General features: G+C 42.4%; 1 protein-coding gene across 7 annotated transcripts in view; it reads right to left on the bottom strand.

Annotated features, from left to right (window-relative positions):
• The window catches only part of tjp1a (tight junction protein 1a), an 85,827-nt gene extending 73,408 nt beyond the window's left edge, over positions 1-12,419 (bottom strand). For 6 of the 7 annotated variants that reach the window (XM_053866453.1, XM_053866449.1, XM_053866448.1 and 3 more), the window contains exon 1: positions 11,950-12,419. In XM_053866453.1, coding sequence (XP_053722428.1) covers positions 11,950-12,041 — 92 coding nt within the window. In that variant the 5' untranslated portion in view covers positions 12,042-12,419. The remainder of the gene's footprint in view (positions 1-11,949) is intronic. The other variant, XM_053866452.1, reaches the window with a different exon arrangement.
• Between the last annotated feature and the right edge of the window lie 12,882 nt (positions 12,420-25,301).

The following is a 25,301-nucleotide window of genomic DNA, read 5'->3' on the forward strand; positions in this document are numbered from 1 at the left end:
AAATAAAATATAAATAAAACGAAATCAAATTTTAAACAGACTGGGAGAAGCCTTTGTTCACGTCCTCCACCCCATCGAATAACTGTAGTCCATCCAAAACTGCTCCACGGAATCTTCCTGCTCTAACAGGCTTTCAACCAACAGTGGTGGGATTTTCCAAAAAAGGGATATTTATATCTCTGCAGCCACAAACAGACTGTTGACTGGCTGCTTTAGAATCAACACTTGATGCGTCCAGGATCCACTTTAAATGTGACACACACATTTTTGCACCATACTTCTATGTAACAGTGATGTACACTCATAATTTATATCATTTATGGCCACCCTGCAAACACATGCAGTGATGAGAGAGTCAAATGTTAAAGACACGTGCGTCCATATGGCTCAGTTTAGTTGCATTATGAATTACCTGCATGTGTGTACAGCATATTGGTATACACAGAGAAAAAACATGTCTCCAGAGTCCAACTTCTGGGTCGAATTTCAAGGATGCAAGTTGTTGTTGAGTGTTTACGCTGAGACGGTTGTGCCATATTAATAATGTTAATTCTTATTATCCACCTCTCCACCACTCTTGGGGCTTGGATAATTTTTTCATTTTCTTTTAGGACTGAATTTCATTTGCTTGTTTCTGTTTCTGGGTCAGAACCAACTTCATTCTTCACACACACAAAAAACAAGGCACATCGTCTTCCGGGTGTCTCTCACGGTTGAGGAACAAGAAATTAAATTTATTACTTTATGAAAGAGTGTTTATGCAGAAGACATCAAAAGAATCAGCACTGTGCTTGGAACAAACACCAAGATACAATGTAATCTAATCTATTCACAGATTATTTTAACTGCCTTCAAAAAATATGAGTTGATGATTTAGTCGGGCAGCGAACATAAACTGTATAAATTACCACACAATTATGTTTCCATATTTTTGCAAGTATATTTCAGAAAAGATTTACATCACAAAAATAAATAAACTAATGAAAGATATTGCGTTTTGTATTCCACATTGGCATAATAACTTATATTACAGTGGAGCCCCAGATTATCATCTAATTTTGCACCTCAAACATTCCTCAATGTTGTTTTAGTAGTTAGAAGGTTGGACATTTTCTAACAGCAAGTTTAAGATGTAAATGAATGTAAGACAACGTACATAAAATTCTGTGTCGACCCATAAAGGCCAAAGAGAAAAGAAGGGCATTAAAATAAGCTGATGTAAGGGAGTAGAAGTACAAACCGGCGTGAGTGGCTGTGAGGCAAAACTTTGGAAGGCCTTGATGTAAAGGGACAGAGGACAGAAGGACATTGTCAGAGCTTGGCTCCGAGGTGGTCCTGGCTGCTTCATGAGGTCTGACTGTTTAGCCAGAAGACGCAGCAGCCGATGAACATGCATCAGTCGACTCACACACTGAAGGGGAGGAACAACTGGTTCAGGAGGAACATGACACATCCTCCTTGATCTGGGCCACCCCTCCGACTTCTGCCCAGCAGAACTAAACATATGACAAATAAGTTCAGAAAAAATCTAGTGCAGAGAAACGCTAGGGGTGAAGGAGTACAACAACACAGAGAGGCTTGTTTACTTTTAGGTGTGGGTAAGCCCTTTAAAGCCACCTGGATCGAGCGGCTGCAAGTCTGGATCAAGTCTCTGATTCGACCAGACGGGCCTGACAGATGGGCAGACCAGATTAAGAATATAGACAAGCATCAAACAAGGCGCGACACCAGTCATGTCCAGGCGCTGCTTGACCCCTGTGGAGAGGAGGTGACAGCAGTTCAACGGCTGGTTTCCAAAAAAATGTCCCGCTGCTCCAACAAACTAAAGCCGTTTGAGGAGAGGACAGAGTGACCGGTTCAAATTTAGCACAATCTGACTGAAGGTTTGTCCAGAATACATCAATAAATGTGTCATTTTAAAGGTATGTATCTCAAACAGCCATGTCTATTATTGGTGGAAATCTACAGCGCTCACAATGCACTGCAACATTTGAAGCACTTAATCCCAGTTACGATTTAAATCCAAACTTTATTCTCAACTAAAACGTTTCAGGCTTCAGTAAAGACGGTACATTTTGACATACTACAAGCACAGCAATTGAAACAAAAATACACATTTCTTTAGTATAATTCTGTGCTGATGTAGCCAAAGTACCCGCTGAACCAATTTATTTCTACAAAATCCCAGCACTCAAGGACACACGCAGCCTGAAATCCCCTGAAGGAAATGGACTACCTAGAGTTGCCAATTTTATTTTTATTTATTTATTTATTTCACTCATAAAAGCACTGACAGAAAATGCAATTCCCACATAGTGACAATGCCTCAAGCTGGTTTGAATGAAGCTCCTACATTTCCAACCACTCTGCTCCCTTGCAAAGCAAGCGCATAAAATCCATTTCTTTCCGTCAAATATAATTCCACTCCTGAAAAATGTAAGAACCATGTAATCGGTGAAAATGTATACAGGAATGCACCTTTATTAAAGCCATCACATTATTTTAGATACTACTGTTGAAATGTATAAATTAAATGAAGAGAACCAGCAAGGACGGACCAGATGGTTGAGGTGGAGGATGCTGACTTGTGGTGGAGGACGGCGAGGAAAAGGACGAGGAAGAAGATAAGCAAAGCCCAAAACAATTTCATCGCACACTGTACCACAAGACTATACGTCAAATCAAATTCTCCTGTGCCAGAACGGAGGAAAGGCAAATGGACTGGGGACACTGTTATGGTAAAGGATCCCGTCTGCTGTGTCCTTCTATATTCATGAGACCACAGTGATGGATTTCATCTTGTCAACCCCCAGTGAGCCATCGTGGCAGGCGTGAGTCACCACAGGTCAAGAGCATGTGACTCACATATTCTAAAAGTCATTGCTGCTCCACATCTGTCGCTGATTGGCGACGATAAGTTTCCAATAGGCCTGTGTCACCTCCACTAGGCTTCACAAGCCAAGCACTGGTGCACAGCCAGGTAGCAACGTTACAACGATTCTACTGCTCTACTCTGCACAAATATTCAGACTAACTATGAACCCAGGGAATGAGTTATAGTTAGTTCATGTTAGTTAATATGAAGTGGATAAAATGAAAACATTTAGAAGAGAATCCTATAAATCACCATGTGATGAAACAGGTGAAACACCTGCTCCGCACCTTGACCACGTTCTCCTGAATAATTTTTTTTTTTAATCATACAATGTACTAAGATAGCCTTTTAAAAACCAGCAGCACCAAGGAGCGTCCCAATGCTGTCTCACTCAGACACTGTCTGAGTGATTGAAATTTCCAGATGGATCCTAGATGGGGGAGGCACCTTTAGATTTAAGAGGAGATGAAAGTGCCGTAGACAAACTAAGCTCAATCTGAGCAACAGCCAACGTCTTTATCATGGCTTTGTCTGAGAAACATGGCATTAATTTAAAAAAAAAAAAAAAAAAAAACAGAAAAAATATCAACAAAACTTACACTTAGTGGCTGACGACAACATCTCCATCTGCAAAATACTCTGAGAGAAGTCAGAGTTGCCTCACTGACAATTGAGAGAGGCAGCAAACCAGACGGCCCATATTTCAAAGATAACACTTGAGGGACAGCAGCGTTCTGGTGGTGAATCAGCCACGGTTCCTCTTGTCCATCTTAAATGCAAACCATTGAGTCTGCACTTGGCCCCAGGTCATCACTGCCACTCAAGTAGAAAAACAAAAATCCAAGAACGAAGCACTTTTCAGAAATAAACTGCTGTTTCAACAGGGAAAAAGCTCGGCGCGGGGAGGAGGGATCCTCCATCGTACTGTCAGAGACCATAAATAGCTGTCTACTATGACTGGGATGAAAAGTACTATCTTAAAGAGCAGATTGCAGATGCTTCCTGCCACAGATAGATTTGATCAGATTAATGTGACTGTAAGGTGAAGCTACTGCCACTGACCCCATTAACTTATCAGCCACACCAGCCATAAGTTATTACAGGATTTGGGGGATGGTGATGAAGTGATGCGGGGGTGTATGGACCAATGTCTGAGGGGCAAGACCACTGTTTATAGTGTTCATCAGTAAACATCATGCCTTTACCCTTCAGTTCCACTGAAAACATCAGCCTGGCTTTAATGGACCAACACACCTACGACATCTTCCTCCCTTGGACTGTCCCAACATCAGTTGGTGCACCATGGGCTTTAAAAGGGAACAGCAACAGGCCATTCGGCCTGTCCATTCCACGTTTTGTTTTTGTGTGTCAACCATGGGAAAATGATAGAGCTGAACGACATGAACAAAATTTCATATCTCGATATCCAAGCCAGACATCTAGATACAATGCAATATGACCAGGGGTTTAATGGAAACTACTTCTTTTCTCCAGAAAAATAAAAACACTATAAGATAAAGGGATCATAAAGGTTGCATGTCTCATGATGCTATGCGGATGTTTCAGAGTAAAATGTGATTAAAGTATGTGCAGGCAGTGTTTTATTCAACTGGGTTTCCAAGTAAAAGTATAAACAGAAGGGCCGTGTAGTTGAGCATTGTCATTGACTAGAGTTGAATTGGACAGTAATTTGTAGATTAGTAGATTTTATATTTAAATATCTATTTTTATTATTTTTTCTAGTCTTTGTTGGTACTACAAATATTGTGCCATTTATGTGTTCAGTGTACCTGATCGTCCCAAAAGACGGTAACCAATATTTAAAGGGAAAAAAAAAACATACATAAATTATCTGATAACATATTGATTTTTAAAAAAAAAACAGAATGGAGTGAAAAACAATAATAGGTTAAAAAAAAAAAAAAAACTAATGGGCAAAAAATAAAGATAAAACTGTTTCAAATATTTGGAAATCGTTTATCCTGGAAACTTGTTTAATTCATAATTGTGAGACAGATGAACTAAAAACCCAACAGGATGTGACAGTGGGGGAAGAGGGGAGGAGGCATGAGTCAATAAAACCCTGTGTAATCTGTTCCCTTTAGTGGCATAAATCATCTGAGAGCAGATTACTACGCTTCAGCCAAAGTAAGAACATGTGAGTTCCTAATGGACAAAAACAGTAAATACAAACACACATCCCCAAAAACTGCCAGCCTGACAAAAGAAAGCAAAGAGCCCACCACTTTAAAACACAACAGCTACTTTTGCTTTTCATGAGAGAGGGGTATAAAAAGACGCCGGAACAAAATAGAACATTTCTGTGTATTTTTCTGATCAGCTTGACAAGCCCACAGTGGAATTGGGTTCCTGCTGAGGTAACTAAGGCGCAGTGTTGTCACTTTGCGTGATATTACGCATCATGGGCTTCCAAATGGAGCCAGGGGAAGCTGAGGGGGTAGAAAAGGAGATGTTGAGTATGTGCTGCCTATGCGTGTGTGTGTGTGTGTCTTCTTTAAAAGCTGTAAGGAAGGATCTGTGGTCAGGCAAATGAGAGCGCTGCTGCGTGTTTGTGTGGCGGATGGAGATAAGAGGGGTCCTCATGCATCATTAGGCAGGTGGACTGGCCATCACCATCACATAACTGGCTGTGTGGTGAGGAGCAGACTGGACATCTGGCACACCATGCAGGAGGGACACCCAAATGATTGGCAGAGTCACAGCCAGACTGAACACACACACACACATCATCTTCCCAGACTCATTACACCAAGCATCACAACACTGAGGGGACGTCTTTGCAGCAACAGATCCCAGTGGAAAGCTAATGAATAAAAATAAAGTCAAGGTTAGAATTAACAGAGGGTATAATGAGAATAGAAAATAGTGGACTCTTGCTGGCATCACTCCTTAGCAGCAGACAGACTCTCACCTGCTGTTGAGAATAACGGAAACCAAACACATGAGTTGCTCAGCTATGAAAGTCAAATTCTCTCCCTCAATCTCACACACCCTCCTGAGTCACACCTGAGCCATCACCGGTTGTCTTTGTCTTCCCTTGGGCTGTGCCAATAAATTGGTCGAAATAATGTAGTCTAATGACAAGTATACTGATAAATATATTACTCCTGTAAATTTCACATCATGATGACCAAACAAAAAGGAAGAATTTCTCCAGAAATCACACTACTTGTTGTGATGCTGCAGAGACGCCTACCTGCGTCAGCAACAGACAGTAATCCAGCCAGCCATGATGGCGCTCATTTGGCAATACTGCTCTGTAAAGCAAAATCACAACCGCATAGTAAGCTGCCACATGTGCACCCATGGAGTCAGTGTCTGCAGCAAAACAAGACACTTGACCTCAAATCGCCGCACCAAATTTGAGCGTTACCAAGAGGCAATCTGAGCAAAAGCTAACTGGAGCTGTTGGAGGCGTTGGTTGGTTATTCAAAAGAGAAGCACTCTGTCAGGTTACGGCAACATTCCAGTGTTGAACAAGAGATGAGGGAAGTTTACATTGTGTCTGATCTGTTTACTGTTCATAGAAAAGGGAACTCTATAAAACTATACATTTAAAACGTTGCCTTTAGTTTCTTTACAGTGGTGTTCAATATTATTGTTATTTAGTGATTTTTGTGTGTGATTTAGTTGAGGAGAAAAACAAAAGCAGTATAGGCCAGTTGGGACTTTAAAAAGATCTGCAATCGATATCGGCAAAAGAAATGGCGATTGGTGGACACCTTTTTTTTTTTTTGCTTTAAAGGTTGCAATGTTTCCTGTTAAATTCCTTTCAGTTTTATTGTTATTAAGCAGGATCTGTGTAATTACTATAAAAAAATAACAATCTTTGTGTGTGATTTCGTCATGAAAAACAAGATAAAACAATCACCAAACATCAATATCGGCCAAAAAATGACAATCGGTGAATCCCTTCCCTTTTTTACTTGACTCTCCATCATCAGCATTGTTAAATCACATCCCAAAACAGAGGAGCGTTACGGTATAGTCTTCCAGTAGTTTTGATCTACATGTGGAATCAACAGAGAGCAGAGGGATTTATTATTTTAACTACAGCATATTGCACATTGCTATTACTAGATTAGGTGCATAAATCTGAGGTTTCAAATCTTTTTGTTATAACTCACAAAGCTTCACAGTTTCACCACGCAGTTGCATAAATTTGATTATAGCATACTGTACAGTGCAATTGCTATTCTTTACAGTGTTAGACATAAATCAAGTAATACAGCAATTAAGTTTCTTTGTTGGCAGAGGAACAAACTACTTAAGGAGGGAATTTTAAATGAACACAGCCAGGTGTTCCGGAAGATCAGGCACACCATCTGGTGCTCATTTGCCTTCTCATGATGTTCTAAAAACAGGTGATGTGCCTGTTTTATTATGCGAACAACCACATCAGCCACAGTTTCGTGCGTCCTTTACCATATGATGAGGAAAGCAGTCCGGAGTTCTGCGCACAATCCCTCACATTGATCTGATGTGCAGAGGTATTGGCAGGTGAATTTGACTGATTTGAAATTCTATAAATTATCCACAGTCAAGACAAGAATTTAATATGACCGTTATGCTTTATGTATTATTAAAAAAACTCAAAATTGCATTTCGATTGACAAATCAAGAGAAGAGGAAGGTGATGTCTCTTGAGGAATGGAAAGAAGCACTGCTCTTCTGACCTTTGTGAGAGCTTTGTTCTCGGTGTAATCTCCTCCTGAGCTCTTGGGTAACATCTTCTCATGTGCAACACACTTAAAACCACTGTCTTCTGTCCTCATGATGCCAAAAGGACCACAGGCCTTGTTTTGAGAACTGACCCGATGACCACTTCTCACAGTTGTGTGCCACTTGTTGACTGTAACAACGACAATCTCAAGAATTTCGTCACTATTGCATGAGTCATTCTTCATCTATATAATTGAGTGTAACATGTGACGGACAGATCCTTTATGATATCAACAACCGACTTGAGCATATGTGTGTCCCTTTAGTTTACCTAAATGATTCATGAAATGATTAAGAAAACCATAATCCAATCCTGTGCAGACAGGCTCGTCCATTTGAACAGCAACTTCTCTCACAGGGACGGTGGGGCGATTCTACGAAACACAGTGGGAATACGCACGCTAACCTTCCTTCGCTGAAGTGGCTGTCTCAGGCAATAGAGTAATCCTGTTTTAATGGCCATGCCCCTCCCCCAACATGATGCGACCATGACGTTTCCAGACGGAGCGCCATTCTTAAGGGAGAAGTGTCAAAACAGAAGCCAAAGCAGTCTTTGCTTCAAATTTGAACCAGGGATACTTCTTTACAAACCTGTAAACGTGAACCTGAGTATCAATGAAGTCAAGACACAGTGTTGTTGAGGATGCTACATTTAAGGGTCCTCCTCGGAAGGACTGCTGCGTATATATATATATATATATATCCCAGAGATCAACAGGGTCCAGAGTGGGAACTTTTGATGATTCGTCACTACGTTAATACTCCACATAAGACTCTGCGTCCTCCTGTGGTAACTGAGTTCAACAGTAATGGCAAATAACTAGAGCCTTGTTGAATGAACCATCACCATGACTCTAAAGCTAAACTTGCCATTCAAAAGACCGTCTCCTTTTCATCTCTGCTCGCGTCGCTACTGCTGCTCAGCTTCCGGATCTGTCCGCCGCTCACTATAGGAAGGACGACGGATCATTTGAAACGCACACACGAAGAAGCAGATGGAAGAAACACATGAATCACACGTCAAAAACAGTAGTGGTGTTAAGACTGACTACAGTCAACATTTTTAACAGGTTACTTTGCCACAACTATTATATAATAATTGTATCATTTCATACCCATCACCTCTGGATAAGGACTAAATACCTCCTCCACAGTGTGAAAATACTGACCTCACTGTCAACATCTCCAAGAACATAAAGTCTTGTTGACAAAACTGCTTGTTTGCAATGTACTTTCACATGAGGAAATGTAAAGTTCTTGTAACTAACACAGATGCATCCGCTCACCTGCACCCTGCAAGGATTGAATGCTGAATCTTTTGTGCCACGCGAAACTCTCTGACGACCAAATTTTCCAAATATTTCAGTCTTTCTCAAAACTCAAAACAGAATAGAAACAAAATAGAGTACAAGTAGCAGTCAATCACGAATAACCTACCTTTACTGTTCTTACACCTGCAACTGTTGCACTAACCTATGGGATATTCATAATAAATATGATGAAATTACATTCAGGCCATTTACATATACACATTTCTATATCCAGCAGCTCACACGGTACTGAGACTGAGAGGTTGCCGGTTTGATTCTTGAGCATTCTAGTGTTGAAATGTAACCCCGGTTTGGCCCTGGTGTTTTAGATGGTGCGATGCTTTGCAGCCTACAGCCGCCAGAGTATGATAGTGTGTGTGAATGACAGACTTGGTTGCTGGACATGCAGGGAAAACACTAAATAAGTCATAGTCATTTGCCATTTAAAAACCTCAGCCAAGTCTGAATCCTAAAACTCTCCTTTGCCTCCAACGTAGGTATTTTTGTGAACCTGTGCCATTTTCTTTTTTTTTTTTTTTTTTTTTAAATCCATATGCAAAACTATATTTCTTTGTCTGGACAGCAGAACCAAAACAAGCACATTCCATGTTTGTATTATAGAAACAAGCTCAAGTCAATGGGAAGGATTAGAAGAGATACTTAACGTGATCTGTGTGGCTGAAGGAAGACGTGCCCATTGTTCTCCTAATGAGAATCTATTATTAGACCGGGCTGCTATGCCACGCCTGCTTTTGATATTCCATTTTTATGACTTTCATATCAATTAATAAGACATTTTTGGATAAAGAAGGACAAAGGATTCATCTAACAAGCGCAAGATAGGACAGAATAGATCAACAGATGATTTTCATTGAATCAGTCTCTGTTCATCACGGTGGTATGATGCTTGAACTTTATATCCCATTTATTCAGATCAGCATGTCAAACTCTAGCTAAAGATGGCCTGATCCACAATTATAAATGGTCTTGCACTTCATATTTATTTATTAACAGCAATGGTCAACCAATTAAAAGCACCCCCAACAGTCGCATTACAAATCACAACAGTTATTTTAACAGAAAACGAAAGAGAGAAAATTCTTCTATTTGATTATGACAGCGTTGTCGCTGGAAGTTTTTTTTAAAAAAGGGATGCAGCGACCAAGGGCATGGAGGTGCTTAAAGAAAGCATGAATCATGACTCTGCTTTTGGCATGTCACCATTCCTCTGAGCGATTGTTCGCTGTGTTCAAGCCACTCTTCTCTCCACTTCCTTCAGACGTTTCTTCTCGACCTTCTGCGCAACTGTCATCAGTTTAATTCATGAAGAGCAGCAGATAAAACTGGCCCATCACCTCTTTCGCGAGTATCTATCTCTTATCCCAGAGCTGTTTTCCTTTCCTCCCTAATCTCTCACCATGATTATGACCTCCAGGCCACTGCTTATTTCTGCCTTGCTTGGGTCCAGCCATTTGGTTCCGTTAACCCTCCGTACTGAAACGCTGACCCTCGCCTTACACAACAGAGCGTTGCATATTCTGCCTGTGAGTCGTGCTCCCGTGTCCTATTTAAAGGCTGTAATTGCATCATCAAGAATGACAGGTTTGACATATTTCTGTAAGGTTTCGACAGTTCACGAACAGACATTTAACTTAATGGGAATCCTGTGATTCACATCTCTGTTATCTTCCAGACCATCATGAGAGGTTAAAAATGCAATGCGTGCAAATGAGTACATTGTTCATTGGATAGCATGGCGCATATACAGAGCCCTTCAGAAATGACTGAGTCACCCAGAAATTAAAACGGGGAAAATACACTTCAACACACGTCTTCAAAAATCTCTCCCACCTTAAAATGTAAATGTATTCCTGATTATTATTCAATGTCCATTTTATTTGAAACAAAAGTTATTTTAAATACTTACAAATACACTAGCAAGTGCAGAAGGGAAGCAAAAATAAAGACAAGGACTTTCAAACCATCTGCCAAAGAAATGCCAGCCCTTCTAGTACTTTGGATTCAAGTGAATAAATTGAATCGCCGCTGATATACTGTATGACAGCAAACCTCACACTCAAGCGCCGAAAGGATTTTACATACCAAGACCTGTCATAAGAGGAATCTGCTTTATAAGGGACCAAACCTGAGGGAGTCATAGCACAGCTAAAAATGGTGGTCAATAGACGTTGACGCATCTGAATAAAACTATATAAACGATACACAACCCCTTTCACCAACTTGTCTCTGATTTGCTTTTAATGAAACACAGTGCAAGGCGGATGACATCACTGAAGTGTCCAGTCGTGGCCATACCTAAAACAAAACAATCATGACTTACACGCCTGCAGCACAAGGCAAACAGAGGGAGCAAAAATCTCCAAAGGGTAAGGATGATGTCATGTTGTGTATGGAGCATGTGTGGTGTAGGTACAATAGAGCAGCACCACATATTTGCACACACACAAACGCCTCATTTGACACAAGTAGGTAATGAGTTAGCGCCACTCTGGAAGGAGACGCGTTTGGATGTGAATACAGCCGGTGTGAGGCTTCTGAATAAGTGATGAGAGATGGAGAGTACGGGGTGTAAACCACTCGACGTTTTTCCATCTCGGCAAGTCACCAAAATAGGCATCGGTATCATGATCGGCGTGGTTTTGTGCCGAGAACACCCGCTCTGTGAAACTCATCCGGATCACAACAAACCGGGGTCCAGCGCGCGTAAAACTGGGTGGACGCTGCGCTCCTCTCACACATGCGAGGGCCAGCACGCACGGCTGCACACTCACGCACCGAGTGAACAATCCGTTTCTTGGATGAACATCACCGGCGCACGGAAGGAACGATGGAGGACGCGCTCGACTTCCGCCAACAGCTGCTTCGGTTCAACTTCGGGCGAGCGAAGGGGCAGAGGAACGGGGGAGGGAGGACTGACGGACGCTCTATGTCCGCGAGACTCCCGAAGAGGTTAGAATTGGACCCGGAGGAGGTCAAGACTCGTGATGAGCGTGTACTCACCACAGCTGTCTTTTGGCAGGGAGGCAGTCTTTGTTGGACGCTGTCACTCCCATGGCCATCTGCATCACCGTGATGTATTTCTGGTACTTCATCTTGCAGCTACTTCTTCTCTTCTTTGGAGAAAGCGCGCTTCACAAGAGCGGCACAGGTGAGCGCTCCTCGACACGTTCGCTCTGCGCCCCGGACATCCGCGACATGCTCAGCCGCTTCAGAAACGCCATTCCCAGGGAGAAGCTTCCCGGAGGAGCTCATGGAAAAGAAGCGCGCCGCCGAGACCCATGTCTACACTGACTCTCTAATCTCATTAGAGCTCAGAATAGATTGGCTAATCCATTCAAATATAGTCAGGTCATTGTTGTGGCTCGCCCGCGCGCACTCACTTCGCCCCTTTACCCTCCTTCTCGTGGTTTGTTTGTCTTGTTTCACGCCGTGTTGTCAACGTGCGGGAAGCGAGTGAGGAGAGAGGGAGGACGCAGCGGAGGCGCACCCACACGGCTGCCAGCTCTGGAGCCGGACTCTCGTCGGGAGACGCGGTGAGAGAGAGAGGGGAGGAGGGGAGCGACGTGACAGCTCCGGAGGAGGGTCATAACCCACAGCGTATTTGCAAAGCGGACGCCGATCAAGTGTCCAAATGGACTGCATCAACACTGGTGTAAATAGACTGGTGGATCTTAGCAGGTTTAAGAACTTGCACAGGACCAACTCAAAGCCAGTTTGTGGCGCATCCAAAGATCATTTCATCCACCCTCAGTCACGGAGGCAGCAGTGGAAGCAAAGACACCCAAACATAATCTTCTCCAGCTCTTCAGGTGGTGTCTCTCCTGCGTGTCCTGGGTGAGCCCCAGTGCCTCCTCCCAGTCCCAAAAACAGGGCTGCGCTACATGCCCTGAAGTACATATCACATTATAAGATAGATCGATAATAAATATAATACCTCTTTTAATCACAAACTGCATCCACATCCCTCCAGAGCTGCTGCTAACTGTCCCTCTCCTGGTTCATGAAACACCATTCTAGTTATGAAGCGAACATGTGTGCATCATCCAATACACACCAATAATACAGAAAATGGTCTGCTGTGCTGTTCTGTATAAATGTGACTAAACAGTGACTCACTGGTGCTCTTCGTGTTTCAGCACCATATATTTGACTGATTTAATGACAGTGATACTGCCTTTAACAAGCAGTAAGCGCCGCTCTTGCATCTGGTTGTCTTCTCCTTCTCTCTACCACATGTGACATCAGTCAACCACGGTGCTCAAAAACACAAAATCTGCATGTATTGGGGGTAATAACTGACTAGCAGTATGAAATGAAGGTATTTGTCCTCCAGCCTGTCGACATCAAGACACCCACCAGCATCACTACCATATTTATACCTTCTATACCATACACAATGCGCACCCTGAGACTAGGGACTAAGGCCCCTGAATAGATTCCCTCCTCAGTCGCCACAACCTTTAAAGCAAAGTCTAGTCACTGAAACACTCTTCTGCCTGTATCTGTGATCTTACTCGATCGTGTTGCTTCCCATTCTCTTTGTTGACCAACTGAAGAGACTCTAACTCTAACATGGCTCATGGGAGGATAAATCACAGCCTTCAGAAACAGGAATACCAACTATCAGCGCTTTATGGAGCAGGTTTACCCACGTAAACCAAAGACTTTTATCAAGACAGTACGCAGTGGTTAGTCTTTCACAGGGGGCAAAGTAGTGTGAGTGCCCCAGTTAGCAATTGAGCTGCAATGACGATTCTATTTGGGGCATTGATTGAAACAAGGTAGCTGCCCTGCCTTGTCAAATTACACAGAGTAGAGTCTGGAAAAAACATACTGAAAAGGATCTCCCAGCCCCAGAAGACTTCTTATTCATGACATTTTTTTGTATACTACTATATGTTTGATATTTTTAATGCAAGCAAGTCAAGTCATTTTTGGTGAGTGTCTTGACAAGTTAGATCAAGTCATAGCTGAGGTCAAGCAAGTAACTAGTCATGTCATTAAGTTATAGACAGCTGGAAGACCAGTGTCTTAACGTGCTGAAAAATTGAAAAGTATTTCGATGATGCAACCCTGGTACTTTATCGATCAGATTTGTTGTGTAGACAGACTTGACTGTGTTCCCTCCACAACTTATATAAGTGTTGCATGGCTTCCTTATTGTGATCCTCAGGAACACGTGTGTTTCCTACGGTCCACAAATGCATCATGACTGGTGCATTAGGGCTCGGCTAATGTGTGATGATGTTCGGTTGTGCTGCTTGTGTGTTTTTGGTTGGCAGCAAGTCTTGTTTGTTCATTAATAAAGGACTCGTTTCAACTTTAAAACCTGGTTCCTGTGTCACAACAATATGTTTAGTGGAGCGTGCTGCGGATGACTGCGGTAGATGACATTGGTAGGCAGGATTTGTTTCCAAAAAAATGAATAAATAAAAAAGAATTGGCTGATCTCTGATCCTGTTCAGTTCAGATCAGTTGGTGCATCCCTATTCAGTTCTCCTCCACCCACTCTAGAAGAGTGAGGTGGATACACACAGGTTGCCAGGTTGGCACATGCAACAGGAAACAAACACATTGCAGAATATTTTTAATAATCTCTAGTGTGATGTCATCACAATGGCTGGACGCCACTGTTTCAACTTAACATGCTACAAGATGGCTGATGGCAATGGCAGGTATTTTAATATTTGTTTCAGTGATTTCAGCGTTATGATGAAGTTTAATCATCATTGCTGCTTTTACTCATGTTTCATGCTCATTGGCATTCTTCTGAAACTCAGCACCATGATTTCCTGGCTGTAGTGACGTCAGCGGAAAAAGCCGCAGGCTGTGGATGAGCACGTAAATGTCTTGTTTTGTGTTTCTCATTTTGTCTGATTGTGAACTAAACTCACTCCATACACACGAGGGTTCCGTTGAAGCCGTGAGGTTCTGCCATGATGACGTTAGATCTGAAGAAGCAGTATATACGAGTGACATCATCGGCTGCTGTGGCTTGAGATTCTGAGACAAACTGTGACCTACACTGTGTCCGGCTGAACTGACCGTGCTCCAACCAAGAAACCCACCCTGATTTATATATTTGTGTCTTGAACACATTGCTCCTGTTTTAAATAATGTGTCTCAGTAAATCTCGGGGAATGCATAGTTCGGACCTCCATGCATTAATGTCATAACATTACACCACAAAGAAGGAAACCCTTAGGGCATCGTATCCCGGAAAATTCACACCCTGCCAAACAGTGGTTTGATAAAACTGACTCATCGCTGACCTTGCACATGCCAAACATAGATATTAATATATACGCAGGGATCAATCATGACATCAGGCCCAAATGCTGCCGTCACAATAAATTGTACATATAATGAATGGAAGCAAATCCAAAGTCTTGTGTGTTGTGATCAGTGTCCATTGCAGGATCTATTGAAGGATAAATGGTATATTATTCCAACTACCTCTACTACGTGAGAATGGTGAAAGAAGATTGTTAAACAAAATCTATATATCAATATCAACCTCTGCGTGTATTTCTTTGAATAACTGCGGGATAATTGCTTTTCCATGGGACACTGTGATCTCAAATACACAGAACAGGAGTTGGAATAATATTTAAAGGATGGTGAGTAAGTCATGTTTGCTTGTGTACACACACACAAACACACGCACAGACCGTCATACAAGCGACTGTCGTCATCAAACAGGACCATTTCCAAACACAACAAAACAAAACACATGGAAGCTGATTTAAAACAGACCGATCAAACGTCAGATGATAATTACTTCTTTTCCTGATGTAGGTCATGTGACCGAAGTCGCCATTCTGGAAGTGGGTCACGGGTGGAGTGTGGCATTCAGACCCATCTCAGAAAACAGTGTCTGTGCCTCACCATAACAAAAGTGAACAGCTAGTGTTCGGATTTATCCTTAAAGTGCTGGAATGTTCCTTGAGTTGGTGATATTTTCCTCCTCTCAACCTGGCTGCGATGATTTAACGCAAAACTCAAGGCCCCCAGAATGAGTGCTGTTGGATGTGGCAGATAATAGAACTCATGGATTTATGGTTTAACTGCCCCAGACGTTCAAGTACATGTTAAAATAAAACTGCTGAAATGCACATCACACTCATCATGACATGTAAATGATTTCAAAGCCCAAAAAACATTTACATGTGTGTCCTAAAACCACATTGTGTTTAATGAAACTGTACTGCGACTGAACCCAATTTACATGCCACAGTTTTTTTCTCAAAGTGCTTGAGGTGCCCTTCTAATGGATTGGACCGCTTCCAAACCTATTCCCACATGTATCACTCCCGGAAACTAAACTGGACTGAAAGTACATTAGCAATAAATATTACTCCCACAACCTTGACAAAAATGGACCAAAGTATTGATATCAAGATCGATCTGTTAAATCAACTGAGGTAACGTGAGAACTGGTTTTATTTCAGCTCATGTCAAATCTAGTTTTGAAATCTTCTGCCCCGACTGTGGCGTAACAAGAGGTTCAGATGACACTTTGTCTCCCTTTAGTGACAGAGACTTCACAGAGTCCCAGTAAATTGCTAATCAATGTATGGATGCCTCGAGTGTCAAATGTAAAAGCCTGTAAACATGAGGCGAGTTCTCAAGGGCAAAGGGACTCGAGTGCGAGCTCCAGGTTAAAGTCAACCATCCATGACGGTCTAATCTGAGACAGTGTTTTATCAAGTGTATGATGTCATGGTGAAGACCAACCAGTCTGAAGTCGCACCATGAGGTGAGACGGCACGTTGCTGTCTCTATATTTACATATTTCCTCTGTCGAATAAACAGAGTGGCGGAAGAGAGAAGAACAGTGTGTAAACTATCATCCAGTTGAAGCAGCCCATGCTCAGCAGAAAGTAAATCTTGATACTGACTCCATCACAATAAAATCTCCAAGGAGAAAAGTCAGAGAGCGAGTGTGACGGCAGGTAATTCTGTTTGGATGACACAAGCCTGTAAGCAGCTGGTGGGGAAGGTCAGAGGGAAACTGCTGTTGTCAGCACGGCTTGATATTGGCAGATATAGAAACAGGATGAATTCACCCAAAAAAAAAAAACTCGACACATTCCAACTTGCCTCCCTCTAAGTCCTTGGATGTTTATTTACAGTCCTTGGCGTTGGAAAGAGGATTAAGAAAACACGCACATGAACACACCAAGGGCCTTAAGACGGCGGGGAAAGGGAGGACAACATACTTCTGGTGGGAAGCATCCACATTAACATCAGATGAGACATGAGAATTATCAATTTGATGCTACAGTATATCGTGTTTTTGAATTGTTTTCCTTTGGCTCTTTATTAATACAGTCTCACATTATGTTTAGTCCACATTGACTGGTAAAACTACTTGTCGACAGTGAGAGAGAAAGTAACATTATACAAGTCTTCGTGAGCTGCTTTAGTGACGGCTGTAGGGTGAAGTTCAGAAGAGCTGTGGAGAGATTCCGCTGGGCGGAAAACTGTGGAGCCTGTGTGGCTTGCTATCAAAAACTGGACTTCACTTCATCAGCCGACAGGACGCCTCACACCACATCCAGGGCAACTACAAGAAGACACAGTCCAGACTGGTCATCCAAGGAAAGCTGAGGTCCTTCAACAGGAGCTCTCCTGCTTACAATCCAGCATTGAGGGGGAGGGTGACCAGGAGAGACCTGACTCTGAGGGAAGCAACAATGTGTGTGATACAGATGGTGAAAGAGCGGCACAATACTGAGCTCTCTGCCTCGCTGTGCTGAACCAAGGCATCCCATCACACCTCGCAACAGAAGGCTTCAGCTACAGCCTTTGTGCTGACAGCTTCCAGCCTCTCTCACAGTCTGTAACCTTCACAGGGGTTGTTCCTTGTTCACTGTTCATCATGACAACATAAAGCTTCTTGTAATTAACCTCATTAAAACTACCATGCTACTGAATCACTTTCCTGGATGTGCTGTGTTCTCCTCACAGGAGGATCGATTCATTCTTATCTTACTACAAAAGCGTGACTCTCATTTAAATATTCTACGTTGCCGGCCGACATGCAATGAGTCTCTGGTGCTTTATTTGGAATAACTGAATATGTGATTTTTTTTTAAAAACATCCAGAAAATCTAAAACAACGCCATTATGCTGACACGTCAGGCTTGTTCTCAATGTCTGCTGAAAACTTTACGCAGCAAGTGACCAGTACTACTCTGAAAGAATGGCGTCTTCCATCTCCATACTCAAGAAATAAACAGATCCCATGATGGGAAATGAAGAAGTGAGATTACAATGGCCTCCGTGCGATTGGTCGGAGAGTGAGATTTCCCCGAGGGCCAGCAACCACCCAAATGTGTCGATCCCCCCCCCCACCATAAATTACGCTATCCCCTGGTGCCTGGCCACGATTAATCACATGACCAGCGCGGCCAGATTAAATCTGTAGCCTTGGACGGCGCTCCTGTCTCACTCTCTCTGCCTCGCTGTCATGAGTCATACGGATAATCAAGCAGCACATAGCAAGGAGCCAACACATGGATAACAGCAGCGCGACATGAAGAACAGCACACAGGTTCCTGCGCGCAGGCTAATTAGTCACTGTGCTGTGTGTGTGTGTGTGTGTGTGTGTGTCAACACATGTCAGGGACGGTGGTGTTGTCACACCACGGCAGACTTCTACATCTCAGTCCTGGTGCAACATGGAGCCTGTTCTCTTCCTGTAACTCAACACCTCACTGCAGAGGTTCAGCTTCCACCCGCCAGACCTCCATCACCACGGCAACAATGTTGGAGAGGTTGAAAATGGAACAAATTGTTTAAGCACAAAATATTAAGTACAAGATGAATGAATTACAGACACAGATGGTGGATGTGTCTCGGCTAAACCCCGCCATGTAAAGGTGGCGAGTTAAGGACCGGTGCAGAAAACTGTGCAACTGTTACTTTGAGACAAGTAACAGATCAACACAAGTGTGGAGATTAAACAACTTAATACTGTAAGTCAGTTTGGTCCATCTGAAGTCATCGGTGTCCAGACTTCTTTCACAGCAGATCAGACCTTAGTTGGCCATTTTATTAGGAGGGGGCAAGGCCTTCGATGACCTTCTCTCATGCCACATATTGAACAAATGCAGAAGAAATGTGACCTGACTATGGTGTTTATACTCTACTTCATTTTCAACCACTGCTGTGAACTGCTTTATCCAGTTCTAGATGACTTAAAAATCTCAAAAGGAAAGGGATGAGAAGAGTCACTCAGATGATTCTGTTTTGACTTGCCCCTCTATGGAGAGAAGCATAGCAGAAGTTATGTCCCCTGACTGGGCTCCTCACTCATCCAGGGCAGGAATCATATAAAGCATAATACAAATAAAGTGCCAGTGTTCCGAGCAAGGCAGCTAATCTCTTGTCCAAGACATAATGTAACCCACATTGCTTCTCTGTATAAGTTGCATTGAAACGTGACAGTTCCTCACTTATGCATGAGAATGATAAATATAACATTATTTGTGAATATGCGGGCTATAATTAGATGCGCGCTGGCGCTGGGGTGCATTTCCAAACTGATTTAGAATGCAAGGCTGTCTAATATTATCACACTGCCTCATAGAAAAGAGAAAATGAGCTATAAATACATTCTGTTTAATCCAATAGAAGACAATTACAGAGAGAGAATGGCCGTCCTAAAGCCTGGCTGAGGTTAATGGATAGTAGCTCTTTCAAATAGACAACTGATGCTTGAATATGTAATTACAGAGGAAAACAAGAAAGAATAAGGGTTTGTGCTTTACATGAAAGCAGCTGGTGGCGTGCCAGGGACTTGCGTGGGGGAAATGATGGGACAAGAAGGCACACATGGAGCGCCCTGAAAAGAACTTACAGAATAAGTCTGGCTCATGCCCTATGTAAATTAAGCAGCTGCTGCGATGGGTCAGCTTGTAGTAGCTTTTTCTTTAAATGGAGAAGTCACTATTGTTGTTCCCAGAAATAAACCTGGTTCAGCAATTCCCCCACTATCTGGTACATCATATAGAAAGGACCATGGTGATGTGGCGACCCAGAAAAACAAAGTACTACCACTGTCCAGGTGAAATCGGATATTTTCACTGCCTGTAAACGCTTGTCGGAGAGAAACGTTCTCTTAGTCATACTACACTACTTCGACGATACGGTTTATGACGTTTAGCTCAACTATGATCCATGTGGTAAACACTGACTTGTCGACTTCTCAAGCAACCGTCACTCTCATGGCGTAATACAAGTAACTTTTGACTTACGACCTGCTTGACTTACGTTCAGCTGATGCTTTTTTTTAATTATTCAATGTCTGTAGCAGCCTTGCAACACGTACGACAGTTACAGCAGCACAGTATCCCAGCATGTCACTCTCACACAGTGATCTACCACTACAGTAGTACCTATAACCCCCGCGTCGGCTATTTTGAATGACATTCCACTTACATCCATTCTGACTTGGGACCGGTTGGTCAGAACCGATCCCGGTCAGATGTTACTGGTACATTGCAAGTTGGGAAAGTGGACTTTTGCCTCCTATGTTGACGCCAAAGTGAAAGTGATGAAATCCCTCCAATGACCATCAGTAAGTATGAGAGCCACGTATGGGGCAATACTGTATCTACATAGTGTTGGAAATACACCTCCCGTGTATCTCCGCACGTCCGTTTACTCGTGAAAATGACAACCAAGAAACCAACAAGTTACATCCAAGATTTATTCCCTGACAGAGGAGTCCAATCGATACGCAGAATTCTGGGTCAGCAACTACACCTGACTTAGCCTTAGCAGAAGTCCACTAGAGCGACAAATAACTATCTGAGTCCTTGACCCTTTACTCACAAAAGTTGAAAAAAGAAGATGGTACTTCCCAGCCTCCTCCGTCTGACCTTGGACCCTCGAATGAGTTACAATGTTTGCTCCTCCAGTGTGGTTCACTCCCGTCTTTGAACTCCACCTGAAACTTCTCTCTTTCTCACACACTCCCTCATTCAGCATTACTCCATCTGAAAATAACTTCTTGATTAGCAGCACAAGCAACTCCAACAATATTAATATTGTGTAATAAATGCACAATTCACATTAATAGCAACATCTAATGACATTTAGTGACATGTGCGCTCCAATCCCACGGCTTGGATTCTGGCCTCACATGCAGCAGTGTAATGTGTCACGAGAATAGGAACTCCCATTTGTCTCTCAGTTGTTCTGTGTGTGGAACAACATTGTTCCAATAACTAACTGTATTTAAATACAGTGCATCCTATCATGACAGTAATACTAAGAAAAGAGATAGAAGAAAGTGCTGACCATATCTGCTCCGAATATTTATTTTCAATCTGAAACTGCGTTTTGTTTAATACAATCGTATTAAGCTGTCCACCATGTTGACTATGATGGCTGCTCCAAGATGGTGAGGGCGTTGAACCATCGCCCCAATGTGCTGATTCAGAACCTCTACAGTTCAACGACTTGCTTACTCAGCATGATGGCTGATTTCAATATATCTGTCTCCTCTCCAGCTGTCAGCACAGTGTTCCTATTGACAGTTCAACTATTGAAAGCAGAACCTGAGAGACTTAAGCGCTCACAGCGCCACCCCTGGTCAAGGAGGCCACATTATTTGATCATTTCATTCACTCTCTACTGCGTGTGAACCAGGACAAACCAGCCATCAGACTCAGTGGCTTCATTGAGCTACTGCCTTAGTCCAACTATTCTCCATTGTCTGGATACAGGTGGGGTTACCGTTTAATTGATAACACAAGACAGAGTCAAGGCCACTCCCTCTAGTCCAGACCTGGGCAAAGTGTCTAAAATGTATATTCGTCATTTGTCATTTTAGTGGGTATTTTTTGTTCCTCAAAATACATTGAAAGAAAATTTTGAAATTAATTTCTTTTAAATATATCATAGATATTTTTATTATTATTTATATTCAAATTAAATTAATCCTTTCTTCCATTGAATCTTTAATGGTTCATTTCATCCGCGTTACTGAATTTTTTTTTTTTTTTTTCATCAGCTCTTTTTTTTTTTTTTTTTTTTGGCATGGCGGCTCCTCACAACAGTCACAGTTTATGATGTGGCCTTCTAGGAAATTTAACTGCCCACCTCTGCTCTAGTCGGTTCTGATTCCATTGTGTCATCTCTGTCTAAAAGCAAAACTCCTAGAAACGTGCACAGCACACAAGGAACATCACAAAGAGCATCTCAAGGCCCGTGGCCAAATCTCAAAGGTGCTTTTATTTTGTCTGTAAGAGCTTTAAACCCGTGGAGAAAACAATTCATCTGGAAATCACCAAAACAGAAAGACAGAAAGAAAGAGAGAAACACACTGACTCTTCCTTTCCCACTGTATATAGGCTGTTCAATAAATCTACATTTTGTTTGGGTTGTGACTTAGATTGTGTCTAAAATTTTGCCCCCTTGCACGATGGAGTTCCACACGCCTGATCTTGATGGACCGAAAAGCTGCTTGGCATTTGTTCTTTAAGGAGGGAAAGAAAAGTAGCATCGAGCAGTAGGATGAAGCTAAAAGTCATATTCAGGCATCTTAAATTCTTCATAAGCAACCACACCCATATTCAGTTTTATGTCTATTGCCACCAAAGAACAACACAACATCAGCAAAATGCAAAGCTAAATCTTGAAAGTGCTTGGGCTTGAAGTGCAGTTGGCTTCATGTTCCACCTAAAATCTGGAGATGGAGTGATGGGGGTTGAGAGGAGGACATGCGCTGAGGCTGGAAATGAAGGTGGGACTCTAAACGCCTGCTGTTGTCGGTGCGACAGTGATTTATGGTTTGCTCACGGGTGTGGATGTTGCGTGTGGGGGAAGGAAAACAAGGACAAGTCAACATGAAGGATGCAAACAGATCATATGAATATCCCATCAAGGAAGACTAAGAAAGAAAAGATAGTGTTTTCCCACGTGGCTCTTCTGGAGGTTATTTTTTACAGCAACAAACATTGCTAGCGTGTAAAGGTTTGACACCAGGAGCGTCCTCCCCTACTGTCACCTTTATTAACAGTCTGCCAGGAGGAGACTTTCCCTGTGAAGTGTCCCCCAGTAGTGTCAAAACCGCTGAGCTCAGAGATGACCTGGGCATCACACGCCCACAGGAGGTGCTGGCTCTGGCTTTAGCTCCAGCGAGCAAAAGCAGTCGAGAAAAAACAAGGATTTATTATTCCAACAACGTTCAAAAGATTCACTTGGAGACCTGCTTTGCCTGACAGTTTGGACTGTGACATTTCAACAGCCATCCACGAATGATTTCTAATTTATATTTTGAAGAGTTTATTTTTTTGAAATATATTTCCATTGTTATAAATCGATTATAAGATGAAGATGAATCTTAATGTGCAAATTTTTTCCTTTTGTCATGATGTTTTTCCTCTTTATCCACAGCTTTACAGAGAAGATAATGGGATGCCACCTCCAGACATTTGCTGCTTATAATGTTCTAATCTTTTCCCACAAAGATTTTTTTTTGCAGTTTCTGTTATTGTTTATTTCTCCAAACATATACAGTTATTCTCTCTGTCTCTGAGAACATGACACGCAGCCGACATTTGTGTACATCTGTCCAACAATGTCACACCTATTTCTACCAACTGCTGTAATGGTATCATGCTGCTGTCTACGAGGGGCAACAGTAATAGCTACATGAGCTGTATGTTGCCGACAAAGCACAAGCGAAGATGACAGAGTCCCCTGAGAGTTCAGCGGACAGGAGGCTCATGCGTGTATCATGCATCCTGTTGATCCGGGGGCAGCACGCGATTCACACATTAGGTGCATTTAAGTCGTGACAGAAAAGTCATGGCATGAACAGGTTTTAAAACATTCAGCGGAGGTTTATTTATTCATGCAACATTGTACACGCTGTCATCACCATGACAGCAAAAAACACCAGAATGCCAGAATTCATTTAGCCATCTCAGTGAATTAATGTGCTGAGCAAAATGTCAAGACACCAAAACGGCAAGTCCAAGTGCCTCCTCCGCCAGCAACAGTTGTGGAATCAGGTCCTTGTACAAATGATAAAAAGTTAAAGAATTAGCTGCATGATTCAGAAATCAGAATTAGAGTATGTCAAAAACAAATTTTCCATATTTTTCATTGAATTGCAATTGTAAATTTCAATCAATTTTTAACTTCCTACCAGTGTGAAACTCTGTGTAACCAGTCTTCCGACGCACTAAGCGCGGACCCTGGTGTTGTATGTCCAGGGGTCCTGAGACGCCATCTTGGACCCCATGAGCATTTTTATATGATAATATTTAAAAACATGTCTAACATGTCCAAGTCTTTATTACATTGTCCCCACGCTCCCCCAGGTGGAATTATAACTTAAAAAATGCCCAATGAAATTAATGTATTTCAGTCAAATGCCTTAACTTGCTCATGGGAGGCAGGAGACACATAAGACAGATGACCAGTCCATCACCTGGCATACTGTATACACAGACCCCCGCTCAAATGCAGACCACTTCAAGTCATTTATTGATCTTTGTATGGTTTTTTTTTACTGCAGGAGGAAACCAGAGTACCTGGAGAAAACCCTTTTTTTTCAAATTTAACTACAAAATCCACAGTGTGCCTCATGACCATTTTTATAATGCATATTTTCACCCCTTCAAAATGTATATCTCATATATCATGACTTCCCCTTATTTGTGTCAGAATATATTGCAACTTCACTGCATTCACATGCTTATCCACGCATTATTCTAATCGTACTCTCAATATAAAGTCAGTAAATATAGGCGTGTAGGTGAGCATGCATATTCGGTGAAGATGAGGAGGCAGAGGTGGGTGAGGGGACTCTGCAGCACTGAGCAGATACGCAGGGCCAAGGTGAAGGTCACAGCGAGCTCACTTCCTGCCAGAGGTAACCTGAACCAACATCTGCAACATCACACACACCACAGCCTCCACATCCCAGGTGTAAAGCAGAAACTCTCCATCAAGTCGTCTGTTGTGGACAGCCATCGGAATAATTCTGCCTTTTTGCGTAGATGGGATTAAGTAAATAATGATGTTTGAGAGTAAATCGGTGCATAGCTTCTGCTCATTAGCATCGTTTCTTCTCCGCTGCAAAGAGATGAAAAAAAAACTGGACCAAGGAGAACCATGAATCAGAAGGATGAGTTAATAAGGATGTGCACTAAACAGGGCTCACAAGCTGTATCACAGTTGTTGATACTGAGACAAGGACGAGATGAGGGTGAAACAAAATGACAGTGTTGGCGTCATATTGTGATTATATTGTATATTATTTGCTCCATTAAAATACCATCATGTTTGAACGGCCTTTTCAGCATTTGGACCTTACTTGGTGAGGT

The sequence above is a fragment of the Synchiropus splendidus genome, chromosome 5 (assembly GCF_027744825.2).
Source record: "Synchiropus splendidus isolate RoL2022-P1 chromosome 5, RoL_Sspl_1.0, whole genome shotgun sequence".
Taxonomy (NCBI): Eukaryota; Metazoa; Chordata; class Actinopteri; order Syngnathiformes; family Callionymidae; genus Synchiropus; species Synchiropus splendidus.